Below are 17,327 nucleotides of genomic sequence, written 5' to 3'. Positions count from 1 at the left end.
ACACTTCCTACAGGTAATCAAACCCTCCAAGTACTTCCAAATGCAGAAAGACGGCGATGTTTGCACCCTGAGAATCTCGGAGGCATTCCCTGAAGATGAGGGAGTCTACAAGTGCATAGCGAAAAACCCAGCTGGCGATGTTACCACATCAGCCAATCTAAGAGTTCTCGGTGAGAATGGGATACAAGACAATATTCATTTAAGGACAGGTTCATCAGGAATAGTCGATTTATTGTTAACTTTCTTCTAGCTCCTGACAATATGGATGTACTTCCCAAGCTATCGCCGCTGAAGGATCAGATAGTCATGGAAGGTCAACCGGCCCAGTTCAAGACTCAAGTCTCACCACCTAAATTGAAGCCAACAATTCAGTGGTACCGCGAAGGCGCTTTGATCCCGCAATCCCCCGACTTTCAAGTGAGTTTAATTCACCTATGAGTACTAATTGACATATCGTTTAGCATATCGATTACTAGCGGGATTGAAGGCCAAGGGTCATTGTGTGATCAGTGAAAGGTGGATCAATCGAAGCAATAACATCAATTCAAATTCATGTATCTGTTTTGTTCGTCAATTTAGCTGTCAGATGCCACGCGGAAGAATCGATGCAAAGACTGAGATGATATTGTATATTTTTTGTTTCATTGTTGTAGATGATACACGAAGGTAACAACGCTGTTCTTTTGATCGCTACGACCTATGAAGAAGACAGTGGAACTTTCTCATGCCGAGCAACCACGTCTGCTGGAACAGTAGAAACGTCGGCGAAACTCATCGTGAAAAGTAAGAACTGATCAAACTTAATTCTTAATCCAACCCAAAACGAGACGACCCCAAGACGTATCAGACACGCTAATATTGATGCGAATACCTTTAAAATGGTATTAAGCGGTGATCGGGTGACCATTTGGCCATCAAGGTCGCCGGCTAGTTGGCTTTAGAAATAACAAAAAGCTGTGGATACGTACTTTTGCTGAGTCCATCAAGCTGCATCGTTCGTTTTTTTTAATCAATACATATATATACACTTGTTTCGCTTTTTAACGTAAATTTTTCATCCTAATCATCACTCGCAACTCGGGCAGTTTTTTTTACTAACTCGTTGTCTTCTTAAGTATTATGAGAAATGTGGGTAAACAGGTTTAGATCGTGAATTATTTGTTACGTGGGGATGTAAAACATTCACAAAATATATGGGTGTATGTACACGGGTGTATGTATATATATACCATATATACACAGCAAAAAGGTACCTGATGAAACTGTGAAGGTGGTGCTAAAAGTGATTTTCACGATCGGTGAAAGTAAAACGAATCGTTGACAAAAACGATATTATTAGTTAATAGTAACTGACGTTCTTTAATCGAATCAGGAAATGTCAATGAGCAAAGTATATGTATAATATGTAGGTTGTAAATTTATTACGGTATACAATTACAAGGTGCATAAATAAGATTTTGGAAAAAGTGAGACGTATCCGTAAAACATATGTATGTATATACTTTGCTGTGAGATATTTCGAGGTAGGGGTTGAAAACCCTTGAAATACGTTGAAATAAATCGGAATTGAAAGAAGGAACATGAACGAAAATATCCTGTACGAATGAGCATATGCCAATTGAGCATAGCAATCAACGTAAACGTCGATTACGAATATACGTGTACGGCTTTTTTTTTTAAAAAAAACAAAGCCCAATCTTAGTTCGAAACAAGGCAAGAACTTAAACTCATCATGAGTCTAAATTATATTGATATATAGCACGAAACGTCAAGTTGTCATAGAAAAAAAAAATATTTATTTAATCATTTATTCATTCACAAGGAAACTTACTTAATATCTAGTTTGTCATAAAATGTTCTTAGATAAAATTACGAAAACATAGAGCACATCATACATATGCATTATCTACTCCTAACATTCTACTAATTATTTATTATTGTACAATGGAAAGTCTAATAAAAAAATTCTATAAATATGAACATCATCGTTTGTTGCTGATTCGATTATGTATAATGTAATAGTGTAACTTGGAATTTATTCGTTTTTACTATAAATAAGTTTTCATTGCACGCGAAGCAAGAATATCAAGTAGATTCACTGCTTGTAAGAGATTTAAATTTCTTATCTTGATTAATTGGCAAAACTCGTTACACACTATAAAGCACCAGCTCAGGAGTAAATTTTATCCAACAATTCACACATATTTCTCGCTTCTCAGCTATGAATTCATATACACAGCGACTAATTTATTATAGAGTAATAAATTATCTCCATCGCCTTGTTATAAACTGTCAGCTTTAGGGTTTCGCAATTTACGACAAACAAAAATTGTACTCAATCTATTTAATGTATGCTGGAAAATCGCATTTCGAAACTAACTTCCAGAATTCACTGTAATTTATTGCCGTGGTCTGGAAACAACTCCGTCTTAAATTTACTCATGATATTGCGTAGCGGTCGTGAATCCGCAACAGTTAAAATCTTCTCAATAATAGCTGGCGGCCATAGCGGTTTTAGATTTAATTTCATAAATCGAGACTTACGTAACTGACCCTAAGGAGAAAAAGAGATGAAGGAAGACGATGGTACATATCGGGTTTGGTAGTATTGGTAGCAAAACTGACTAAGGGGTTTCGACGTCGGGTGTATTTTGAATAATGAAATCATGTTCAATTCTATCGATTTTTTGGTTTGCTTAATTCCAAGAGTATGAGAATATCTCACGGATCGATCGATACTTTCACAGTTCAGTAAACGAAATTAAAATTTAATCGAAAATTCTAGAAACGTCGGTCTATTTTTCAGACTTACTACCCTGCAGGTGATTCTCGGTGTTCTTCCTCCGGCACGCGATTCACGACCTAAAAATACCTTCCTAAAACGATGATTTCCTCCAATGTTTGTACGACTAATAAGCAGGAACCCACGCGAACGTGAAAAACGAAATAATACATCTTTTCCCCGAGCCTCGACTCACGTTCGGAACGTAATCGGAACGAGCCAACGTTTGGGCCGTGTGCACTCGATGTATCTGGGTTATTTTTGACCTCTTCGTTTCTCGGCTCGCCTGCTTCTTCTTGCATATACAAGTTTTCCCTTGCGTTCGCTCCCTACTTTCCTGTTTCGTTGGTTCGTTCGTCTCTCCGTTTCGCGTGTATTACATTACGAGGCTATACTTGGCCCGGACACGAGACCAAAACCCACCCATTAAATAACCGCAATTCAAACCCCAAAGTCAAGTCCTAAGCTGTTACAGTCCTAAACGATTCCCTTCGCCTCGGCTAAAATCCAATTATACGCATAAGCGAATTACTCTGCAATAGTCGCAGCGAGAATTGCCCGACGGCTTCTTTCAGCTGTACGAACTTCTCTTGATCTCTGTTTATCCAATTCTCATTTCTATTTACCTTACGTTCTATTATTGCAACCGTAGTTTACCTCGCACAATTGTCATTGTCAAAGTTCGAAAATTCGAGTAGCTGTCATGTGGGTAAATATCTTGAAGCCAGTATGGCCGGCGGCAATTAGTAAAAAAGTCTAGAACCACGTAAAGCGAATTGTCTCATTGAACTGGACTTAACCTTGAATAAAAAAATGCGGCCAAGATCCCCTCGGTAATAATTTCGAGTGATTTACTCGGGGGCGTATAAAGATACGACAAATTGACCTAAAAATAAGACAACTTCCGAACCGTTTCGTCCTCCTCTTCTCAGCTCTGACGTCATTAGCATCTATATCACAGCTGTATACGAGTGTACGTGTGTATTTTTTATTACCCAAATGATTTGCTGCCGACCTTGAGCAGCTCTGGCCATGATCAAGCCTCAAGAATTTAGCTGATTCAAGTTCGTCCATCAACCGGTATAGCGATCCGCAAGAAAATATTTATAACTCCGAACTCCTTTCTGAAACACAATGATTCATCAAGAAGCCACGAAGACGCGCGAGACGTGAGATTTTTGGGGCCACATGCGATTGCGATTTCGGGTTAATGATGGAAGTTAGAACAATCCGTCTCTGTCACCGTCGTCCTCGCCTTCGTCTTCTTACTCCTCGTCGCCTTCGCCCTCATCGTCGTCGTCGTCGTTGGTGGCGATGGCGAAAAGCTATTTCAGCCTGCCTAGCCACGAGTGATTCAACGAGCTAAAAATACCGCCGTGTGTCAGCGCTCTCTGGAAGACCGAACATATTTCTGGTCTGTGGATAACGGGAGATGAAAACGGCGGATTGACTCGACTTCGTAACGAGCGACTCCGAGCTTGACTCATATTTTAAAACCTATAAACCAGAGGACGAGGACATGTAGGTACGAGAAGCCAAACAACACGCTTGTCTGCCGGACTGTCCGACTTCGATCCGAAGCTCAACTCGCGGATGCTGGACGAGGAAACGGATTTAGGATGACTCAGTGCTTCTGTACCAGACCAAACGGCAGACGGAATTGACGTCAACTTTTATCATACATCGGGATCATAATAATTGTACATCGATTTGAACAAATCACTGGATATACAACATATTCATTTACACTTATACTTTTATATACACCCCTAATTTTAAAAATTAGACTCACCCGACTTCTACACAATTACATTTACCAGCTATTTAAAGACATATAATTATGTGAGTTAGAAAATCCTAGAACTACTCTCTGCTCCACTTACACAACCGATAACCGCCGCTACGAGTTTAGTTGTATCAGACCCGTCGCAAATGTTTATACCTCTACCTTAATTGTATGATTAAAATAAAATTATGTACCAAATAAATAATACACCAAAAACAGTCGTCTCAATTAGATAGGACTTAAATCGGTATAAATGGTCATTAAGAGATTATGTAAGATAACGGACATTCGATTATCAGACCAGGGATAAGGATTTTAATTGCACTGCATTGGTGAACTGATGGATATTGATGTATTTTCATCGATAAAAATTGCCATACATGAGGTTATCCAAAAAACAAATGTTCGAAATTTTTTTTTAACACTGCAGAGGATGAGAGGAAGTTAAATCATCGATGAAAATGATTTTAAACTCTCGTAATTACAAAGGCCACACTGACTGAAAATTTTCCGAGCACACGCAATTGGTAGAAAAAAACATACCACTTGCAGTGAGTACTTTGATAAAAAAGGAAACGATTCTGAAAAGAAACGAAAATATGTACAAGTATTCACGCCACCTTCACAACTTTTAGTACCAATATAAGATCACATTTATCCAGTTCAAATCTGGCCGCACTTCGAACAAGCCAAATTCAAAAAATTAGAAACCAATCGCACAGGATCTAAGAATTTGAATTCATTGTGCAGCCCGATCGAAGGCGGCCATCAAAGCGTTTCGGAAGTTTGAACTGTCAAACTCACACTTGTCACTAACTGTTTTGAGCGCGAAACGTAGCTATACAAATCCATAGAATACTAAACACTTTTCATCCAATGTACTAACATTACATTTTTTAATCACGATTTGTTCCAGTTTTATGTTACATGCTCATTTTGTCGCGACACACACTTGGTCCCAAAACCGTTTTCCCGTCTCTTCAGTTCCTCCTCAGGTTATCTCGAACGTCTCTAATAACACCGGTGGAAATGCACCTGAATTTGCCTCTTGTTCCCTCGACTTCCAGCGGGTCACTATTAAGCTTGAAGCTAGACTAAAATAAGTGGAGGCGTGCGTTGTGACGTCACACCTGTGGGGATCTCCCCCCCACACGCCACTCGCCCCCCACAACGTTTCTCCGCCCGAGACGTTACCTTTTAACTAGCAGTCTTCGCATTTCTTGGGATTTATTTACACTCGTTTTACTCCATACTTGAGTCTATTTCAAAGACTTCAAGCCCCGGGATATTATCTGCATGCCAACCGCCTGAAGCTAGTCAAGTCTCGTGCCAATGACTAATTTTCTACGCCTGGCAAAATACATATATGCGAATAGTTTATTATAATTTGTTTACTTGGATACAGAACTGTTCATTTTCCCACGCCGTGCATTCTTCGTCAAGCTTTCTTTCAATTAATTCTCGAGCAGTCGCTCAAAAATTTTTACTATCGGTATGGTAATTAACTTTTGGCCAAGAGTTGAGTCAACTGCTATTCAATATTTGGCGAGCTGTCGCAAAGTATTTTATGAGTCGAGGGCCGAGCGTTTGCCAACAGCAATAGCCTTCGCCCATTTGGACTAAGTCGTGCCAGATCACTTACCGAGTGAACAATCGTTCTTTGTTTTGCCAAACCACTCGACTAGATGGCTCCATCCTTCTTCAACATTTTTAAAATTTTTTTACTCCAAGATAATTGCGCAATACTGTGCGTCGATTTGTGGAAACCGTATGCGATTCTGTTCTACGCAAATAAATGGCCTGTGCGCAGTCCGGAGCACTTCAATTTCAGTATAAATAATCAGAATAACTGACAGACCAACGTCAGAGGGGGCGTCATTGTGTATGTTTGAATTGTTAAAAAAATAATCATCCTTCTCCGCTGGCTGGTGCTGACAACATACAGCATATGACTAGCGCTCCTGACTTATGTTAGTCACAGCTGTTTGGGAAATCATCTCTGTGAACTATTGAACGTGGACTCGACCGTGTTGATTAATAGTATCAAGTCATTGTGTCACAGATTTCTAGTATTCATAACAAAGGCAACCAACTTGTTTACCATTTCATTAAACGATGATCTCACGCGTTCAGCTCTCGTTTTATTCGTGCAAGGCAAGTCTTATTTGGGCCTATTGTCGGTGTCCTTCCTTTCACTTCGACAAACAATGAAAGTTCATTTATGGAACAGTTTCACGTTATACATACGAATGCGCACGAGTTTGTGCTCAAAATGATAGTTCGTTCTTACGAAAGTTTTCTGTCGCAGTCCAATGGTCATCCAACAGTCATCAGCTCCCAATGTCGTTCAAATAAATCCCGACAATTGAAGATGGCACAGAGGAAATCGTATTTTTAGGTGTTTGCCGGAGATAATCCAATTTGATAATCGCGCATGGAGCGTTGCCCAATACTTGAACCTAGATTCTTTGACATTCTTAAAGCCTCGTACCTACCGTGAACAGTATAGTCAGTGAAATCCTCCGCCTTCTTATGCGTCTACTCCATGAAATTCCACTTCCTATTTTTGAGTTTGGAAATACACAAGTCGAAAGACTTGTACATTCCTTTACATAGACATTATATACCTTTTTCGAAGCGCTAAAATCCGATGCTTTCCGTAGTTTGCAGCACGTTCCTGTTTGACTTATGCCTTTGTTACCGAGTGTCTAACCGGAGTGACCTGGAATGTGATAAGTCTCTCTTATAATCAGGAATTTCGTATTGCAGAACGAAAGGGGGTTTATTACGAAGCCCCTGTTCCCACTGAGAGTGGTCCCGGTGCTAAAACCGGGACGAAACCAACTAAAGGTTCCTCTGTCGGAGGCACCGGACTTTCGCCCAACGACAATGATGTTGAGCTGATTGAGCTCGATGAAGAGGGTCGCCCCACAGGGGAGCCTCTTCAACCGGGAGATGAGACGTTGCCCTGGCGGAAAGGGCGCGTTTATCACAGGCCTGGCGTAAAGAACATAACGCCGTGGAGAAAGGCAAAGCCAAAGTCAAGAGACACTTCTCTAGATAAATTGCAGCAGGCTAGGCTACAGCAGGAAGTAAAACCCTGGACTGAGGAAGAGGTGAAGCTCAAGAAAGCCCCTCAAACGATCAAAGAGATTCCAAAAGAGAAGTTGGAAGAGGTGGAATTAAAACCAGCTAAGACAGAGAAAAGGGAAATCAGGAAACCAAGCATTGAGTACGTGGATTTGAAGCCTGTTGATAAGGACACTACGTCAGTCGATGATCAGACGCCATCCAGGCTACAGACGCATCCCAGAGAAACGGCGGAAGATGACGAAATACATGAAACTACTACGCTTAAAGTTCCGTCCAAACTTGATAAGACTGTTCCTTGGACTAAGGAAAAGATTCAACTGAAAAAAAGTAAACCGGAAAGAACGGACATTCCAAAAGAAAAGGTTGTAGGTGTTCAACTAAAGCCTGTGAAGTCTGAGGTGAAAGATGTCGAAGAGAGCACCTTGGAACGAGTAGATTTGAAGAGGTTGACACAGACAGGAGTAAAGCAGTTTGACGAAACAGTCGAGTCGACATCCGAATACGTGGAATCAGATGAATCCCAACTTTTGAATATAAGAAGAGTCAGTAAAACAGATATCATGTCGAAGATTCCCGAGAGACCCAAGCCGTGGACCGAGGAGACAATTTCACTGAAGAAGGCTAAAACTGAAAAGAAGGAGGTTCCTAAAGAAACCATCGAGGACGTTGAATTGAAACCAATAAAACTTGAAAAACGAGACGTTGATAAAAGAGGTTTGGACAAAGTCGAACTAAAGCCCGTGAAACCAAAGACATCTGAGGATGTGAGGGATCATTCGGAATCATCCCCCGAGTACGTGGAAACGGATGAAACAAGCACTTTGCAAGTTGGAAGAATTGTGGAATCCGATGTAAAGCAAAAACAGCCTGTAGAAAAGCCCAAACCGTGGACGGAAGAAAAGATTACTTTGAAGAAAGTAAAGGCCGAAAAGAAAGAGATTCCGAAGGAAACAATAGAAGACGTTGAATTAAAACCAACGAAGCCCGTGAAAAGGGATGTCGAAATACCGGACTTGGATAAGGTTGAGCTTAAACCTCTGAAACAACAGCCCATTGAACAGGACGCAGAATTATCTCAGCCAACTTCTGAGTACGTGGAGTCGGATGAGACAAATATTTTGCAAGTTGAAAGAGTTGTTGAGTCCGATGTCACACGGAAGCAGCATGAAAAGCCCAAGCCATGGACAGAAGAGAAAATTTCGTTAAAGAAACCCAAACCCAATAAGACAGAAATTCCAAAAGAGACGGTCGAACAAGTTCAATTGAAACCAAGTGCACCTCAGAAGAAGCTCACCAATAAGCTGACAGTGGGAGAGATTGAATTGAAATCAACAAAGAAAGACGTGAATAAAATTATTGCCAAAGACGCTACTGCAACGACTGAATCAGAAAAACTGTTAGTAGAAACAGAAGATACGTCTACATTAACGGTCACAAAAAAAATAGATGAAAAACAGAACAAAGATGATGTGGTGAAGGTGCCAGAACAAGTTAAACCGTGGACTGAGGAAGCCATCACTTTGAAGAAAACGCCAAAACAGGTCAAACAAGTAGAGAAGCCTGAGCAAGTAGATGTGCAACTCCGACCGACCACCAGCGATACAAAGCCGGCAACCACGCAGCAGGTGGAAACAGTAGAGTTGAAATCTGTGAAGGACGAGTACCATGTCCAAGAAGATGAAAATATCTTAGCAGTGGATAAAAAGGAAGAGGTGATCGAAGAAGAAGAACAAGAAAGAACTACTACTGCTGCTTGGCGAAGGGGCAAAAAGAAACCGAAACCAAAGATGCCATATTCTGTAGAAGAGGATGCGCAAATTCTCAAAACTGATACCGAGGTTACCGAAGAACAACGTATTACTGAAGAGGTTGCGGTATCCTGGCGCAGAGGTAAAAAGCCAGAGAAGCCTCTAGAAGACCAGACTCAGGAGATTAAACCTAAAGAAGAAAAGCCCGTTGAGAAGGTTGAGTTACCTCGGAAACGTGGAAAGAAGCCTGGCAAGGCTGTTCACACTGAAAGTGAAATTCAGCCAGAAGAAGAAGCTTCTGGAGACGCTAAACCAGAAGAAGAAATACCCACTGAAACAACACAATTACCTTGGAGACGTCAACAGAAGCTCGTTCAAGTTATTGAAGGTTCCAAAGATATACAACCGGAAGATGTTCAACCTGAACAGGTGACTGAGCTTTCTGACGAGGAGAGACTAGATGACCGAATATCTAAACTGCCTTGGCAAAGAACCAAGAAAGTGCAGCGTAAAGTTGTTCATGAAAAAGAAGAAAAAGTCGAAGACATAAGGTCTGTGTCATTGAAACCTGTAAAACGGTCTCAAAAGCCAGAAGAACGTGAAGACACGGAGGAGGTTCAATTGAAGCCGGTCAAACGTGTTCCTGAAGAAGAAAAGGTGACAGAAGAAATAAAATTGAAGCCTGTGGACAAGCCAACCACAGATGAAACACTGCCGAAAGAAGAAATTATTCCTGAAAAGGTCACTGATCAAACTGAAGATGAAAAACCAGATGATCAAAAATCGAAATTACCTTGGCAACGAGGCAAGAAAGTGCAACGTAAGATCGTTCAGAAAGAAGAGGAAACGGTTGAGGACATAAGATCCGTGTCACTAAAACCTGTAAAACGCCCTCAAAAGCCGGAAGAACCTGAAGACAAGGAAGAAGTTCAATTGAAGCCAATCAAACGTCTTCCTAAAGAAGAAAAAGTGACCGAAGAAATAAAATTGAAGCCTGTGGATCAGCCAAGCACAGATGAAACACTGCCAAAAGAGGAAATTATTCCTGAAAAGATTGCTGATCAACCTGAAAATGAAAAACCAGATGATCAAGCATCCACATTACCTTGGCAGCGAGGCAAGAAAGTGCAACGTAAGGTCGTTCAAAAAGAAGAGAAGACTGTCGAAGATATAAGATCTGTATCACTAAAACCTGTAAAACGCCCTCAAAAGCCGGAAGAACCTGAAGACAAGGAAGAAGTTCAATTGAAGCCAATCAAACGTCTTCCTAAAGAAGAAAAAGTGACCGAAGAAATAAAATTGAAGCCTGTGGATCAGCCAAGCACAGATGAAACACTGCCAAAAGAGGAAATTATTCCTGAAAAGATTGCTGATCAACCTGAAAATGAAAAACCAGATGATCAAGCATCCACATTACCTTGGCAGCGAGGCAAGAAAGTGCAACGTAAGGTCGTTCAAAAAGAAGAGAAGACTGTCGAAGATATAAGATCTGTATCACTAAAACCTGTAAAACGCCCTCAAAAGCCGGAAGAACCTGAAGACACAGAGGAAGTTCAATTGAAGCCGGTCAAACGTCTTCCTAAAGAAGAAAAGGTGACAGAAGAAATAAAATTGAAGCCTGTGGACAAGCCAATCACAGATGAAACACTGCCGAAAGAAAAAATTATTCCTGAAAAGGTCACTGATCAACCTGAAGGTGAAAAACCAGATGATCAAACATCCAAATTACCTTGGCAGCGAGGCAAAAAAGTGCAGCGTAAGGTCGTTCAGAAAGAAGAGGAGACGGTCGAAGATATAAGATCTGTATCACTAAAACCTGTAAAACGCCCTCAAAAGCCAGAAGAACCTGAAGACACAGAAGAAGTTCAATTGAAGCCAGTCAAACGTCTTCCTGAAGAAGAAAAAGTGACCGAAGAAATAAAATTGAAGCCTGTAGATCAGCCAACCACAGATGGAACACTGCCAAAAGAGGAAATTATTCCTGAAAAGATTGCTGACCAACCTGAAGATGAAAAACCAGATGATCAAGCATCCACATTACCTTGGCAGCGAGGCAAGAAAGTGCAACGTAAGACTGTTCAGAAAGAAGAGGAAACGGTTGAGGACATAAGATCCGTGTCACTAAAACCTGTCAAACGCCCTCAAAAGCCGGAAGAACCTGAAGATACAGAGGAAGTTCAATTGAAGCCGGTCAAACGTGTTCCTAAAGAAGAAAAGGTGACAGAAGAAATAAAATTGAAGCCTGTGGACAAGCCAATCACAGATGAAACACTGCCGAAAGAAGAAATTATTCCTGAAAAGGTCACTGATCAACCTGAAGATGAAAAACCAGATGATCAAAAATCGAAATTACCTTGGCAACGAGGCAAGAAAGTGCAACGTAAGATCGTTCAGAAAGAAGAGGAAACGGTTGAGGACATAAGATCCGTGTCACTAAAACCTGTCAAACGCCCTCAAAAGCCGGAAGAACCTGAAGATACAGAGGAAGTTCAATTGAAGCCGGTCAAACGTGTTCCTAAAGAAGAAAAGGTGACAGAAGAAATAAAATTGAAGCCTGTGGACAAGCCAATCACAGATGAAACACTGCCGAAAGAAGAAATTATTCCTGAAAAGGTCACTGATCAACCTGAAGATGAAAAACCAGATGATCAAAAATCGAAATTACCTTGGCAACGAGGCAAGAAAGTGCAACGTAAGATCGTTCAGAAAGAAGAGGAAACGGTTGAGGACATAAGATCCGTGTCACTAAAACCTGTAAAACGCCCTCAAAAGCCGGAAGAACCTGAAGATACAGAGGAAGCTCAATTGAAGCCGGTCAAACGTGTTCCTAAAGAAGAAAAGGTGACAGAAGAAATAAAATTGAAGCCTGTGGACAAGCCAATCACAGATGAAACACTGCCGAAAGAAGAAATTATTCCTGAAAAGGTCACTGATCAACCTGAAGATGAAAAACCAGATGATCAAAAATCGAAATTACCTTGGCAACGAGGCAAGAAAGTGCAACGTAAGATCGTTCAGAAAGAAGAGGAAACGGTTGAGGACATAAGATCCGTGTCACTAAAACCTGTCAAACGCCCTCAAAAGCCGGAAGAACCTGAAGATACAGAGGAAGTTCAATTGAAGCCGGTCAAACGTGTTCCTAAAGAAGAAAAGGTGACAGAAGAAATAAAATTGAAGCCTGTGGACAAGCCAATCACAGATGAAACACTGCCGAAAGAAGAAATTATTCCTGAAAAGGTCACTGATCAACCTGAAGATGAAAAACCAGATGATCAAAAATCGAAATTACCTTGGCAACGAGGCAAGAAAGTGCAACGTAAGATCGTTCAGAAAGAAGAGGAAACGGTTGAGGACATAAGATCCGTGTCACTAAAACCTGTAAAACGCCCTCAAAAGCCGGAAGAACCTGAAGATACAGAGGAAGCTCAATTGAAGCCGGTCAAACGTGTTCCTAAAGAAGAAAAGGTGACAGAAGAAATAAAATTGAAGCCTGTGGACAAGCCAATCACAGATGAAACACTGCCGAAAGAAGAAATTATTCCTGAAAAGGTCACTGATCAACCTGAAGATGAAAAACCAGATGATCAAAAATCGAAATTACCTTGGCAACGAGGCAAGAAAGTGCAACGTAAGATCGTTCAGAAAGAAGAGGAAACGGTTGAGGACATAAGATCCGTGTCACTAAAACCTGTAAAACGCCCTCAAAAGCCGGAAGAACCTGAAGACACAGAGGAAGTTCAATTGAAGCCAGTCAAACGTCTTCCTAAAGAAGAAAAAGTGACCGAAGAAATAAAATTGAAGCCTGTAGATCAGCCAAGCACAGATGAAACACTGCCAAAAGAGGAAGTTATTCCTGAAAAGATTGCTGATCAACCTGAAGATGAAAAACCAGATGATCAAGCATCCACATTACCTTGGCAGCGAGGCAAGAAAGTGCATCGTAAGATCGTTCAGAAAGAAGAGGAAACGGTTGAGGACATAAGATCCGTGTCACTAAAACCTGTAAAACGCCCTCAAAAGCCGGAAGAACCTGAAGATACAGAGGAAGTTCAATTGAAGCCGGTCAAACGTGTTCCTAAAGAAGAAAAGGTGACAGAAGAAATAAAATTGAAGCCTGTGGACAAGCCAATCACAGATGAAACACTGCCGAAAGAAGAAATTATTCCTGAAAAGGTCACTGATCAACCTGAAGATGAAAAACAAGATGATCAAAAATCGAAATTACCTTGGCAACGAGGCAAGAAAGTGCAACGTAAGATCGTTCAGAAAGAAGAGGAAACGGTTGAGGACATAAGATCCGTGTCACTAAAACCTGTAAAACGCCCTCAAAAGCCGGAAGAACCTGAAGATACAGAGGAAGTTCAATTGAAGCCGGTCAAACGTGTTCCTAAAGAAGAAAAGGTGACAGAAGAAATAAAATTGAAGCCTGTGGACAAGCCAATCACAGATGAAACACTGCCGAAAGAAGAAATTATTCCTGAAAAGGTCACTGATCAACCTGAAGATGAAAAACCAGATGATCAAAAACATGTTCAAAAACCTGATGTTGAAGAGGAGAAGCTTGAAGAAGACAAACCGAAACCAATCAAACCCAAACAACCTACTGAAAAGATCGAAGAGGTCGTTGGTTTGAAACCCGTCAAGAGGAGAAAAAAACCAGACGAAATAGAAAGGGAAGAAATTCAGTTGGAACCAATTGATAAGAATAAGATCCCAGAGAAAGTCGTACATCAAGAAGAGCCCGTAACAGAAGAGCCTGATGAAGAGACTAATGTTTCGTGGCGTCGTGGAAAGAAACCTAAAAAGGTTGTAGAAACCCCAGCGGAAGAACAGCCAGAGAAAAAAACCCAGGAAGAAGTTAATTTGGAAGAGATTGTTGAGGATACTACGTCGATTGAGGTTACTCTGAAACCTGAGAAGAAGAAAGCTAAAAAATCTAAAAAAATTGTTGAATTTAAGAAAGACGTGACAATTGTTCCACTGGACCAGGAAGACGAAATTACGGAAGTTATCCAAACAGAGGAAGAAATTGTCAGTCAGGTCGAGGAATCTAAGCGCGAAAAACTACAGCCAGTTACGCATAGCCGACTTCCCGAGGAAAAACCAGACGAAGTCGAAAAAGTTCATCTCAAACCAATTCCCAAAAAGTTCATCGAAGGAAAAACATCCGAGGAGAAACTAGACGTTCCACTAAAAAAAGATAAGCCAAAGGACGACGAGAGTACGGAAGGAATAGACCTGGAATTCACGTCGAAGGAGGTAGAAGAAAAAATTAAGGATGAACCGCAAGAACAGACAGAATTACCTTGGCGACGTGGCAAAAAGAAGCCTACTCCTGTTGTTAATGAGAAGCTGGTAGAACCTCAGGCTTCTGAGAAGAGTACTAAAGAAAAACCTGAGGAAACAGTTGAAGTCTCTTGGCGTACTGGTAAGCGAAAACCACGGGAACCTGAACAGCCACAAGAGGAAGTTCACTTGAAACCTATTCCGAAAAAACAATCAGAAGAGGAGGTTCCGGACAAGGTGAAGTTGAAACCCGTTCAAAAAGACAAAATTGAAGATGAAAGAGAAGAGGTGAAACTGAAGCCTATCAAAAAAGAAAAGAAACCAAAGTCTGAAGACGCAGAACAAGTCTCTCTAAAGCCTATCCCGCAGAAACCAGATGCTGAAGATCAGCCGGAAGATATTCAATTAAAACCGGTTCCAAAAACAGAAGTCGAAGAGGATGTACCTCAGCATTTGAAAAGTAAACCAATTGAGAAAAAACCGGAAGATGAGCCAGAAGAAATTAGGCTTAAGCCCGTCAAGAAGGGGAAGAAACCAACATCAGAAGAAAAAGAAGTGGTGTCTTTGAAACCGATCCCACAAAAACCAATTACCGAAGAGACAGGAGATGTCGAATTTGAGCGCTTGAGAAAACCATCTATTGATCAACAGAAAGTTGAGCAGCCCGAACTGCAGCCTGAAAAACTCGAAGAAGTGCCCGAAAAAGATCAGCCATCTGAAACGGCACAGCTACCATGGAAACGCGGTAAGAAACCCAAGAAGTCTGAGCAGGTAGTCGAAAAACTTGAAGAGGTCAAATTAAAGCCTGTCAAGAAAGAAAAGAAACCAGAGACCGAAGATATAGAACAAGTCTCTCTGAAGCCTATACCTCAGAAATCGGTTGTCGAAGATACGGGAGTAGTGGAACTCGAGCGCCTCACAAAGCCATCTATCGATGATCACGAAGTTGATCAGCCAGAAGCGCAGTTCGAAGTGCAGCCTGAAAAACTCGAAGAAGTCCCTGAAAAAGACCAGCCATTAGACATGGCACAGCTACCATGGCGACGGGCTAAGAAACCGAAGAAGCCTGAACAGATTCAAGAAAAAGTAGAAGAAGTCCAACTAAAGCCTGTCAAGAAAGAGCAGAAACCAGAGACCGGAGATGTAGAACAAATCTCTCTGAAGCCTATACCTCAAAAACCTGTTGATGAAGAGCAGCAGGAAAAAGTGCAATTGAAATTGATTCCAAAAACAGAAGTCGATGAGCAGGCGCTTGAGCGTTTGAAACGTAAGCCTGTTCAAAAAGAAAAATCTGAAGACAAACCAGAAGATATCAAACTGAAACCTGTGAAAAGGGGAAAGAAGCCAGTGCCAGATGAAAAAGAAGTAATATCTCTGAAACCAATCCCATCGAAAACAGCTACCGAAGACACAACAGAGGTTGAATCTGAGCGCACTAGAAAACCATCTATTGACAATGAAAAACTTGAGCAACCAGAACTACAGCTTGAACAACTCGAAGAAGCGCGTAAAGAAGATCAGCCATCTGAAATAGCACAGTTACCGTGGCGAAGGGGTAAGAAACCCAAGAAGCCTGATCAGGTGGAGGAAAAACCGGAAGAGGTTAAATTGAAGCCTGTAAAACGGAAAGATACTGAGGAAGTTGACCAGCCTGAAGAAGTTGTACTGAAACCGGTAAAGAAACAAGACGTTCCAGAAAGCGTCAAGCCTGAAGAATCCAGACTAGAACCTATACCAATTGCTGAAACAGAGAAAGAAGATACTATCGAGGAAACAGTGACGTCAGTAGAAGAAATTAAGATCGGAAAGAAACAGAAGACGGTTAAGATCAATACCAAAGCCATCGAGATCATCGATGACAAGCCAGTTGATGAAATTACAGAAATTACGGAACTGGATATTACGACTAAAAAGCGTATGGATACAAGAGAACTCGTTCAAAAAGACGTTCAACCCGAGGAACAAAAGCGCAAACGCAGACAGAGAACCCAAGTTGATATATCGATTGCTGACAAAACTAAAAAAGTTGCGCCAAGATTCATACAAAAGCTCCAACCCGTTATCGCCGAGCCAGACAAACCAGCCAAATTTACTTGCACAGTGATCGGTAATCCGTTCCCGGAAGTAGCGTGGTACAGAAACGAACAGGAATTACACGCTAGTGAGAAGTACGTCATGACGGTTGTCGAAACCACGGCAACACTGGAGATAACGAATGTTAAAGAGGAAGACGTGGCGATGTATTCTTGCAGAGCCTCTAATCCTGCTGGTGTTGCTACCTCTACAGTGAATCTAGTCATATTCGGTACGGCTGAGTCGGAATGCATATTTTCTGTGAATTTTGCGTGGTTTTCAACGCTCTGTTTGTCTGTTATCGAATGGAGCAACGTCATGCTTAGTACGCTAAAATTCCTGTGAAACGCTTTAGTAATACATTTCAAAGCGTGTGAAGAATTTCAACTAAAAATGTAATGCTAATATTTTGCGATTCGTCTCGCCTTACCTACTAGAATAATCAATAACGATTATTTTTACAGATTGAGGATTTTGTCTAATGATTCAAATTATCTCATGCAATTCATCCCGTATTATTTGCTCGTTTATTGTCCATGTTTGTTGTTGAGTTTTTGTA

At 41.1% G+C, this 17,327-nt stretch overlaps 2 protein-coding genes and 1 long non-coding RNA gene across 4 annotated transcripts in view; 2 read left to right on the top strand and 1 right to left on the bottom strand.

Moving 5' to 3' along the window:
- LOC124175417 (titin) overlaps positions 1-1,980 on the top strand; it is a 29,659-nt gene extending 27,679 nt beyond the window's left edge. For both annotated transcript variants that reach the window (XM_046555652.1, XM_046555651.1), the window contains 3 exons: positions 14-170; positions 251-417; positions 654-1,980. In XM_046555652.1, coding sequence (XP_046411608.1) covers positions 14-170; positions 251-417; positions 654-794 — 465 coding nt within the window. In that variant the 3' untranslated portion in view covers positions 795-1,980. The remainder of the gene's footprint in view (positions 1-13; positions 171-250; positions 418-653) is intronic.
- Positions 1,102-5,722, bottom strand: LOC124175419. Its single transcript, XR_006869160.1, has 2 exons — positions 5,373-5,722; positions 1,102-5,149 (listed from the first exon to the last, which is right to left on the bottom strand). It is a non-coding gene; the product is annotated as an uncharacterized LOC124175419 (long non-coding RNA).
- A 3,726-nt stretch (positions 5,723-9,448) lies between these two features.
- Positions 9,449-17,327, top strand: part of LOC124176860 (titin-like) — a 64,505-nt gene continuing 56,626 nt past the window's right edge. Inside the window, exon 1 of the mRNA XM_046558657.1 lies at positions 9,449-17,000. Within this exon, the coding sequence (XP_046414613.1) occupies positions 9,449-17,000 (7,552 nt within the window). The remainder of the gene's footprint in view (positions 17,001-17,327) is intronic.

The sequence above is a fragment of the Neodiprion fabricii genome, chromosome 2 (genome assembly GCF_021155785.1).
Source record: "Neodiprion fabricii isolate iyNeoFabr1 chromosome 2, iyNeoFabr1.1, whole genome shotgun sequence".
In the NCBI taxonomy this organism is placed as follows: Eukaryota; Metazoa; Arthropoda; class Insecta; order Hymenoptera; family Diprionidae; genus Neodiprion; species Neodiprion fabricii.
This window is presented reverse-complemented; position numbering and strand designations above follow the sequence as displayed.